At 54.0% G+C, this 10,572-nt stretch overlaps 2 protein-coding genes across 2 annotated transcripts; both read left to right on the top strand.

Annotated features, from left to right (window-relative positions):
* Nucleotides 1-45: 45 nt before the first annotated feature.
* IGBP1 (immunoglobulin (CD79A) binding protein 1) lies at nucleotides 46-5,578 on the top strand (the record flags this gene model as incomplete). Its single annotated transcript, XM_010161976.1, has 5 exons — nucleotides 46-347; nucleotides 2,781-2,976; nucleotides 3,970-4,055; nucleotides 5,070-5,182; nucleotides 5,433-5,578. Coding segments are annotated over 5 exons (843 nt in total), but the record flags the coding sequence as incomplete, so codon positions are not given.
* A 1,799-nt stretch (nucleotides 5,579-7,377) lies between these two features.
* LOC104503936 (diacylglycerol O-acyltransferase 2-like) lies at nucleotides 7,378-10,565 on the top strand (the record flags this gene model as incomplete). The annotated part of the gene is made up of 6 exons (XM_010161963.1): nucleotides 7,378-7,450; nucleotides 9,124-9,252; nucleotides 9,329-9,436; nucleotides 9,625-9,695; nucleotides 9,805-10,009; nucleotides 10,504-10,565. Coding segments are annotated over exons 1-6 (615 nt in total), but the record flags the coding sequence as incomplete, so codon positions are not given.
* Nucleotides 10,566-10,572: the final 7 nt, after the last annotated feature.

Below are 10,572 nucleotides of genomic sequence, written 5' to 3'. Positions count from 1 at the left end.
AGCGGGAACGGGAAGGCTCAAGCTCGTCTCTCCCCTTGCAGCGAGAACGAGGAGCTGGAGGAGATCGCCTCGGCCGACCTGAAGTACCTGCTGCTGCCCGCCTTGCTGGGCGCCCTGACACTGAAGCAGGTCGACCTCAGCAGGAGGCTGGAGCACCTGGAGAGCGCTCGGGCTCACTTCTGGCGCTTCCTCAAGCTCTGTAGGAGCTACGGGCTGGGCAGCTTCCACCTGCCCCCGGCCAGCGCCCCAGGGGCGGAAGGTGCCGGGAGCCCAGCCCCCGGGAACCCGGCTGCCACCCAGCCCAGCCTGGTGGCCATGGCGGCGAGTAGGCAAGCCAAAATTGAAAGGTAGGCTCTTGCTTTGTGGGGTTTAAAGGCTTCCCAGGGCTCAGTGGCAGAGAAGGGGAGAGGTGCTGGTGGTGTGAGGTGGCACAGGCAAGGGCTGTCAGGAAAGAACTGGTTCCCTTGATGCTGAATTACTTTGATCATTAAACACTCATTTTAAGATACGCACCACATAATGTGGTGTTGGATTGTGCCCAGACTGGAGAGATGCATTTATGTCTTTTGTTTCCAGCCTTTGCACAGAAGCTCATATGATTAGTTCTTTAATCACTGCTAACAGTGTAAAGCCACCCAGATGGAAGTTATCTACTAACGTGCTTGTTGAATCTTTAAAAATGAGGTGCTTGATGCCTTTTTGTCATGTTTGAGTTGAGGATTTTGACAGTCGAGTTGATGCTTGTTGTGGTAGCAGTGAAAGGCCCACGCTGGTCTGGAGAGCTGTTCAAATTGCACTGAGTACAAAAGTGTGATTTATACTCTAGCGAGTGACCGAACTGAGGTGGGTTTGCCCTACGAGAACACATGGGGCCAGCACAGCAGAGCCTTTTCAGCACGGGGTGCTTGTCAGCAGCCTCAGAGCTGCACATCACCTCCTGAGTGGGTTTTGTTAGTGCTGCCGGCATGGCTTTGGTTACACATGAACTGCCCTCTTGCCGAGGGCTTCTGTTCGCCTCCTCCGTGACTCCTTCTGCTTGAAGACAAATGGGAGGTGCCTGCGTTGTGAGCTCTGTCACAAGCAGGTTAGTACTTGATCAGGGTGAGACATTGCAATTCTGTTTGCTTTCGGTAAAATGCGTAGGCTGCATGAGCAAGATTTTCCTAAGAAGGCCTGTATCATCACCTTGGCTCCAGGCCTGTCTCATCCCAGCTGCCTTTAGCCTCACTCTCTGATTGAGCACGCGATCCAGCGTCTTGGGGAGCAGGTTGGGATTGCAGTGGCCGACTGAAGAGAACTTGTCCTGCTGCAGAGTGTAAAGACAAACAGGAATGGGGCAGTTTGTTTTGCTTCCCTCCAGGACAGGACTGGGCAGTCGGGTGCTCGGCCGGTTAACGTGTATTTTTCAGGGCTCTTACAGAGCACTTGTGGATGGGTTTGTTTTTCATAAGGACTCTTGCTCCTTGTCCTTTCAGCTCCCATAGGTTTGTAATCCTTGGCTCTTACCATTCATTCTTCAGGTGGTACTGAAGTGAAGGAAGTGGGACACAAGGATTTAGCCTGGGAAGGGTATTACATAGGTAGTTTCCTCACATTAAGTGATTCCTGAAAAAGTCCAAAAAATCCAGAAAGCCAAAATTACATTAAAACCACACGCACAAAAACACCTGAGAGAGAAAATGGAAAAGTGTTTTAATCTGCCTTATAAGCATGATATCTTTGGGTCGTGCAGAAGCAACTCAAACTAGCCAATATATTGTTTTTTTCAGTGAAGGAGCCAATGAGTCACCATCCCTGGAGGAATTTAGGAGATGTGTGGGCAAGGTGCTCAGGGACATGGTTTAGCAGTCCTGGGTTAACGGTTGGACGTGACGACCTTAAAGGTCTTTTCCAACCTAAAAGATTCTATGATTCTAAATTCCTTCTTCTCCAGGAGGTTAATGTGGCCAGGCTTGCCTGATTTTTACCTGGGAGGTTTAATTTTCTAGGGTTGCAGGACTTTCAGCAGAAAAAAAATCACTTGATAGAGGTCCCTCTAAATTTAAACCACCTTAAAGCCGTTTTTAACAGACAGGAGCTTCTTAAATTACAACAGTAAACCCTCAGAACCTCCCTTTTTGCATAGAATTTTCTTTTTAAATATATAAAATCACTTAGAGTAGTAACGACCAAATGTAATATCTAAATTTGAGTTGACAGATGGAAGTGATGCAAAGATGGGAGGATTTTGGTGCTGCACGTAGGTATATAACTGTGCATTTTCAAAGCCCTTTTTTTTTTTAAAGAAAGTTGGAACTCCTGGTTTCTGTAGCTTTCATTTGTCAAAACCCTTCCACGGTCAGTCAGGTGAGGTGGGGAGATGCATCCCCCTGCTTCTGGCGTTTTGGCTCTTGCTCACACGTCGTTGGAGGGCATCCGTAGCTGACAGTGATCTGGTGCTGCCAGTGCTCCCCCTCCTCTTCACGGATGCATTCCTGTAAATCTCTGCTTTCCTTCCGCAGGGCTCTCGCTCAGTAGTTGAGTGGGTCCTCCTTGCACGAGGAGATGTGTCAAAGACGTGAGGAACATTATGAATATCTGGGATTTGCGTACCCCAGTGAGGACTGCGCAGTGACTGACACCTGGGAAAAGCAGTTCAGAGGAGGTTGGGACAGGCAGGAGGTAGCTCTCTATGTTTGAATTTCAAGGAATAGGAAATTGTTTAGTTTAGAGAACACTGTATCTGGGCTGCGCTGGGTAAAGGTTATCTAAACAGCCTCATTTTGTTCTCTTTGAGACAGATATAAGCAGAAGAAGGAACTGGAGAACAGGTTGGCATCTATGAGAACCTTTGTGGAGAGCGAGCAAGCAGATGAGGAGCAGATACGGGAATTTTACATACTCCAGATCCAGAAATGGATCACCACCAGCCTTGAGGAGATTGAGAGTATTGACCAAGAGACGGTCATCCTGAGGAGCAGGGGTACGGCGAAACAGGTATGAGATCTCTCTTGTGTTGCAGGTCCTGTAGCCGTTAGACCCGATCCCAGACAGTGTTGCGGGTAAATTAACCTCGGAGCAGAGTTTCCTAAGCTTTATTCTGTGAATTCTCGACTGAGACTGCATCCAGTCGCGGCACACGCCGCTGGGGTTGGGTTTCGTTCTGAATGAGCGCTGCTCTGATGATTGGATTGGTCGCTCTCCAGTGCTGCCACAGGTCCTAGAGAGTCGTGGGTTGTGAAACGCTGGAGCACTGAATATCAGAGCTGAAGCGGTCTGCGTGCAGAGGCTTTTCCTCACTTTGCTGGGTTTTGCCAGACCCGTAACTAAAGAACTAGGTACGTTTGTAAATTAAAAGAAGGCCCTGGTGATTTCTTTCAAGCCTACGCTTCTGGTCTACAAAGTGCCCAGATCTTAGCGAAAGAAATGCCCGTTCTGAATGCTGAAAGGTTTTCACAGACTGCAGTTCCTGCGTAGAAGTGTTTCTGGGGTGTTACTCACCTAAAATGTCTGTCTCGAAATACAAAGATCATAACGCGCCGACGCAGACCGTGGCCCAGCTTTGTTGGCAGAGCTGGCCTGTGCAGTTCGTTACTGGCGTTGCAGAGCGCTGCTTTTCCGTAGTGACCTGGGCGATACCATCGGGGATGATGAGCTCTACTTGCTTCAGAATGTACTGCGTTTGATCCCTGGGAAGTATCCGCTGTAGTTTACGCTTTGATCTGAGCTGATCTGCTTGAGCTCTGTCAGCTCTCTGCTTTGATCATAGAGGGTGCAACAAAGCCACAAAGAGAAGTGATTTGTAGAATTTCACAGATGGAGTCAGTGATTTAAACTGGATTAAGGCCTGAATTGTCCATCTTGGGAAGCTGCTCTGACAGCAGAGGCATTTCTCTTCCACAAGACCTTTAAGAACTTGTTGGGAGTGGGCAGCAGAGAAGGGGATTCTCATCTACACGATTATCTTGTGACTGTTGTTTGCATCTTCAGTCTTCAGCACCACCACACGGTACTTCTCGGCAAGTCAGGCCTCCGTTGAAACCTTTCATCCTTACCCGGGATGCTGCTCAGGCTAAGTATGATGTTTTTCTGATTATTTAGACACAGTGTGATGTAGTGCTCTGTTCTCACGTCAAGCCGAAGTTACTCTTTCAAATGCAGAAAAAACAGTCGTTACCTTCAGGCAGCGTGTCGTGTCGAGATGGCACGCGTTGTGCGTCTGGGCAGGGCACGGGGGGAAGATCTAATGCATTTCTTCCACTTTCCCTAATTTTTTCCATTACCTGCATGCTGTGGCGTCTCAGCTAACGCTGTTTCCTCCTGTTGGGACGGCAGAAGAGGAGGTTATATTAAGCAAATATTACTGTGCTCGTTGTTAGGCCACGTGCTTGCTGTTTGGTAGCTTATCTGCCCCTCTAACCTCTGTGGGGTATAACAGGATTGTTCTTCACACTTAAAATAAGAGCCCGGCAGTGAAAAGCACGTGTGGTCTCATCATTTAATGTAAACTCTGGATTTCAGTGAACTCAAAGAAGCGATCTTTGGGGCTGGGAAGATGTGACAGCCACCAGAGTCGTCGGTCACTGTAATGCAGTTTGTAACTGTAAGGCTTTCCCTAGGGTGTCCAGATCTTAACGCTTTGTGGCACAGTGAGGTTATTGCAAGGAATATGGCAGCTGAGGCACAAAATGGGATACAAACCTGATTCCTTGTAATGCTTTTGGCATTATTTGCCCTGAGCCTTCTGTCTCTTTAGCCAAGCCGTGCCTGATTCAGTTCCCAGGGGCTGGCTTGGCAGGCTGTGCTAGCACGCAGTTCTCTGGGCTGGAGAAGGGGTTCAAGGTCTGGACTAGAACAGTCCTCAGCTCTAAGGTAGCAGGATGAACTCCTGAAACGCCATCATGGCTAGCTTCCCGGCACGCCTGTCGCTGAAGGCGCAGGCTGTAGAAATACCTTTGTCTCCTGCCCTCCATGATGACATACCTTACGTTGTTAGCACAGATTGGCTTGCGGAGGGGTTCTGCGCGTGACGGTCTACGTTTCCGCTCGTTTGTAGCCATGTAAAGTGAGGCTTTTGTCTCTTCCTGTAGGGTGTTTGGTGCTGGATATCCTGGCCTGCCCACTATGACCGTGGATGACTGGTACGAGCAGCGCAGAAAGCAAGGAGTTGTGTCTGCTCAGAGTGTGCCTCGGAGGACGCCAGGTATGGAGTTGCAAAGCACAGATTGGAGCAGAGGATTTGGGAAGTCTCTTGAGGAGAAGGGTGAACACGGGTGTGTTTTGGGGTGTAAAACACCCTCTGACTGAGGAAGGGTAAGAGCTGACTATTAGGCTGTGAGAATAACTGGCTTGCTAGGTTGTTCTTTGGTAATTCCAGCTCCTGTTTTGGGAACTTGACTAGGGAATCTCCCAACGTTTTACTGCCCCTCACTCCTGTTCTTGACCTCCAGCAGGTATAACTGATGAAGAGTTGCGGAAGCAGCAGCAGGAGAAAAAGGAGGAGGAGGATGATGAGGAAGCTCTTCAAAAAGCTCGGAACTGGGATGACTGGAAAGATACACACCCAAGAGGCTATGGCAACCGGCAGAATGTGGGCTGATGCTCTCACTGCAGAGGGAGCAGGGCCTGGAAATCCTGTAAGAATCCCGTGTCTGGAGATCTAGGAATAAATACACTGTACATATGCGGAGGTATCGGTGGCTTCTTTGGGAGGCACTGGAGCCAGAGGAGTCAGCGTGGCAGTTTGCTTTGGTTTACACCACGTACCAGACTGAGCGCACTGGCCACGCGCAGTGACGGCACGGAGCGCCTGTCAGGCGGGACTCTTTCTGAGGGGTCAGACTGCCTCCGCTCTCCCAGCCAGAGGAAGTCCTTGCAAGGAAAGCACGCGAATTTGGAAACTGCTCTTTGTATTGTGGGTGGATGTATTTATTTTTTTCCTCTATTTTAAGGAAAATAAAATCTCTTGTGCTGCCTAGTTCTTGGGGTGAACATCCCTTTGCCCTTTGTCCTAGGCTCTTCCGGAGCAGTGCTGGTTCCCAGCAGCCAAGGGAGCTTGGGGATGGGAAATAGGCCATGTCACATGGCCGTGTTTTTTCGGCCGAGGCTCTGAACAGTGCAGTGAGGTGCTCACCTGGGCAGGGAGGTCCATATGCAGCCAGGTGCACCGGAGGCCGTTCCACGGGCTCATCCCACTGTTCCTTCCAGGGAAGTGTTTGGGATTTTTGTGTTAAGTAGATCAGGTTGTTTCGAGGGCCATGTCTTGAAGTGCTGATAGTATACATAGTCCGAATGCCTCAGCAGAGATATCTGTGCTGTGCTTAGTGCCATGGGGCTGTAGCAAACGGGCTGTAAGGCACGGGTGGGTACTGGTGCCCTGCTGGGCCAGCGCTGGGACAAATGGTGCCAAAGGATGCCATTTGGACAAAAGGAATTTGGACTTTTTTTCCTTCCTATTGGCATGATGCAGGCACAACTGAGGGACCAGCAAGGCTACAGGAGAGTTTAGACGTTGTATCCATAGCAATCTCGGCTCCTCTGAACTGCCCACCTCTGCAGTGAACCCTGTTGCACCCTTCTCTCCAGGTACCGAGTCTCTACCGCCTACAAAAGCAGGTTGTGAGGTTTTTGTGTGTTCCAGACCTCTTCTGCGAAACCTGCTTTTAACTTTCAACAACGCGCGCGACCCTTGACGTTTATTTATCCATTTCCGACGTTTGATGTTCCCTGGTTCTTCCTAGCGAGTGCCTCTGGAGCGGTAGGTCCTGGGAAATGGCTCTAGGGAAGCAGAAGCTGTGGGGTTTTACTGTTCCTTTGGCTGTTGGCCTGTAGCCCTGTCTCAGGACTGCTTTTGGGCTGGTTTTGTTTCTTTTTCTTATTTTTCTCCCCTCCCAAGTCCTCTCCAGGCACTATTCCAGACCTGCAGGGATAGCTGGCAGAGCTGGCCGATGCCGGTGCCCCTCTCAGGTGGAAGAGGAGGCTGGATGGTGGGGCTGAGCCCATCTGATGGGCCATGGTCCCATTCTGTGGAGCGGGAGCGTCAGGGATGACGTTTTTGGGTGGCCCTGGAGGGGTGGTCACACCGGTAGAGCACAACAGCGGTTTGTGAAATCCCCAAAGTGCGGACGGTACCATTCCCTGGGGGAAGGCGGCCCCTGGAGAGCCAGCACCGGCGCTGGCAGCGGTGCCTTCCCGAGGCGCTGCTGCTGCCCTTTGTGACTCCAGCTCCTCGTTCGGAACAACTCCTCGTCCTCCCAAGGACCATCAGCTCATCTCCCTGTTCTGCAAGCTGGGGCCAGAGTGGGTCTGCTCCCCTCCGTGGGGGACGGTTTACCTTGGATCAGCTGGATACACAATCAATCACTCTGCGGTATTTCCAAACCGGCCTTTTCACCCGCTGAACGAGGGTCTGGCGCAGAGCTCCTCGCCACCATGAAAACCATTATCGCAGCCTGTTCCCAAAACCTTAGCGGTAAGATATTTCCAGAGCGCGTTTGAGTGGTTTCCGATGCTCCGGAGCTGGTCAGGCAGTTTGCTTTTTTTGTTGTCACCATTGTGTATTTGCCTTGGAGTGCTCAGGGGAAAGGGAGGCGTTGGGAGCAATTTGGGGTTAGCAGCACCAGAGGAAAACACACAGTTGCTCAACAGGGCTGAAACTTCTGACAAGGTATTCGGTAACGTTACTCCCGCAAGATGCTCCAGCGTGCTGCAAACTCCATCTTTCCTTGCTGCTTCACGCCGTGGAGTCCAAATTTCTGGGTTTGAAAAGGGCTCTGTCGCTGCAGATGGGGCTGGCAGCGGAGCCACTGGGGTTTCTCCGTTTTCTGTCTGTGGTCTGGACATTCGTGGAGTGCTTGGGGTGGGGGGGCGAGAAAAAGGAACTAAAAAAAGCAACTGTTTGGTTGGCACAGATTTGCCAGGCAGAGCTCTGCGTCTTCCTTGGGAAAAAAAGAAGGGGCTTTGGAAAATTGACACGGCAGGGCTGTGCGGGCGGCTGGGCTTCTGGGGATGCCTCCTGGCTGGGTGTGCAGGGACGGGCAGGAGGGGTCGCTTAAATGACGGCACGCTGCTTGGGGGAGAGGGAAAACAATTTTTTTCAATGCTGGTGATGGCTCCCGTGTTTAATTTATTTCAATTTTCCCATTCATGATTTGGATTGAGATGGGATGCACTGAACCTCCACCAGCCATGCAAACCTGGGTGGCTGTCCTCTGACCCGAGGGGCCCCAGCCCAGGCAGCCATGGGGGGCAGGTCTGCTCCCCTCTCACCTTGAGCATCTCTGTCTGGCCAGCATGCTGATTTGGGGTGTTTTCCCAAAGAAAACGAGGCTCTTGTGACAGAAGAGCCATGGTAGCGCTCTCTGGTCACAGTGGTGGTCATGCCGGGTGGTCTCGGCCACGGTGGACCTTTGGCCGGGAACAGTGCTGGCAGACCGGTGCCTCAGGCCCGTTTCGGGGAGGAGGGATGGGGCCAATGCATGGAGTTTGGATCCTGGCGCCTGGCCTGGAATGGTTAATGGTTCACCAAGGTTAGCTGGAGGGAAGGGGGCGGTGGGGGGAGTGGAGCGGCTGCGGGCTGCCGGACTGTCCCTCCTGGGAGGCAAGGCTCAGTGGGGATGGCTGTGGGGGCGGTCAGCCTCGGTCACCCTGGCTCAGCCCCTGGCCACTGTCCTTGGCTGTTGCTGAGCGGTGGACCCTGTCCCGCACCTCCCTGCTGCACCGGCCTGGCCGCGAGAGACCCAAATTATCTGTGAGCCTGTGTGTGCCAAGGAGGGCACGGGAAAGGTCCCGGCCTTCAGGAAGCTCGGCATGGTGCAGGATGTGCCGCTGCGCTTGGCTCCACTGGTACACCCAAGCTTAGGGACACATTTGAGCTCAGGGACACCCAGCCTGCCAGCTGTCCCCTGCCCAGAGCACGGCTGGCCCCAGAGCAGCCTCTGTTTGCCCAGGGCTACCTCCTGCTACGGTCCAGAGCTCTCGGGGACGAGCATCCCTCATCCCACCATCCTCTCCCATCCTACCTCCCGCCTTGCCCTAGTATCCCAACAGCCGTGGGCACCACTGGATTTGCCCCCCCACCAGCTTGGTGGGACAGCCTTGTGCAACCTGTGCTGTTTGGGGCTGGGTGCATGTCCCTCTACGCAGGCAACCGCGCCAGTGTCCAGACGGCCCTGCGCACCCTGCTCGCAGCACCCTGGCCCTCACAGCGGAATGTCCGCTCCTGGCTCCAGCTCCTCTCCGTCCTGCAGTGGGTGCTCAGCTTCCTGCTGCTGGGTGAGTAGGGGGCTGCGGGGGGTGGTCCCGGTGGGGTGGGCACACACCTGCTCACCCACCTCCCTGGCTTCTGCAGGAACCGTCAGCCTGCTGCTCCTCATTTACCTGGTGTTCACCAGCTTTTGGCCCATCTCTGCCCTCTACCTGGCCTGGATCATCTTTGACTGGGACACACCGGAGAAAGGTGGGGATGCACACAGAACCCCCCCTTCCTCCAGCTTTGCAGCAGGATGGGATGCGGGGTCTCCCCTTTCTCTGAGTCCGTCCTAGTGTGGCAAATGGGGGAACCCCACATCCCACCTGCTCCTTCCCTCCTCTCCCCCATCATCACATGGGGGGTGTCATCTCCGGTGGTCCCTCCCCTGTTTGCAGGTGGCAGGAGGCTGCCGTGCCTGCGGAGATGGCCCGTGTGGAGGCACTTTCGGGATTACTTCCCGGTGAAGGTACGGCACAGGGAAAGGGGGTGCCGGAATGGCACGTTCATGCAGAGAGGGGTGGTGGTACCACCCGAAAAGATGTGCCGCTGTAATGGTGCCCCTGTTGTTCCCGCAGCTGGTGAAGACACACGACCTGTCCCCCAGCCACAACTACATCATCGGCTCCCACCCCCACGGCATCCTCTGCGTCGGCGCCTTCTGCAACTTTGTCACGGGCTCGACAGGCTTCGGGGAGCTGTTCCCAGGGATCCGGCCTTTCCTCACCACCCTGGCCGGCAACTTTCGCCTTCCCGTCTTCAGGGAGTACCTGATGAGCGGGGGTGAGCATCCCTGGGCAGCGGGACAGGCATCTGCCTGCCCCCCTGGGCACTCCTAGAGGCATGGCCAGATGTGCTGGGTTGAGCTGAGGGGGTGCTCCGGGCACTCACCCCCTGCCCACCCTGCTCCTGCCCACCTCTGCCTGCCCCCTGAGCCTGGAAGGGGCAATGCCCACGGGGTCCAAGGTCCTGTCTGCGGGAAACCCGTGACAGATGGCCTCTGCGCTCCCTGGGAGCAGGCAGGGCAGGAGCGATGTCCTGCCTGCACCCTGCCCTCACCCTGCCTGCACCCTGCCCACATTGCTGGCAGCCCTGGGGACCTCGTCCCTCCCTGGGACCTCTCTCGCAGTAGAGGGAGCCCTTGCACTGTCCCCTGCACTGTCACCTGCATGTCCTTGCATGGTCCCCCCAGGCCCGGTCCCTTGAGGGGTCCCTCGCAGGGTCGCGGTCCCCCGGGCTGTGCGGTCCGGCAGCACCGGTGGTCCATCCCACCACAGGCCTGTGCCCAGTGACACGTCGCGCCATCGGGTACCTGCTGTCCAAGAACGGCACCGGCAACGCGGTGG

Source organism: Eurypyga helias, unplaced genomic scaffold (genome assembly GCF_000690775.1).
Source record: "Eurypyga helias isolate BGI_N326 unplaced genomic scaffold, ASM69077v1 Scaffold44050, whole genome shotgun sequence".
Taxonomy (NCBI): domain Eukaryota; kingdom Metazoa; phylum Chordata; class Aves; order Eurypygiformes; family Eurypygidae; genus Eurypyga; species Eurypyga helias.
This window is presented reverse-complemented; position numbering and strand designations above follow the sequence as displayed.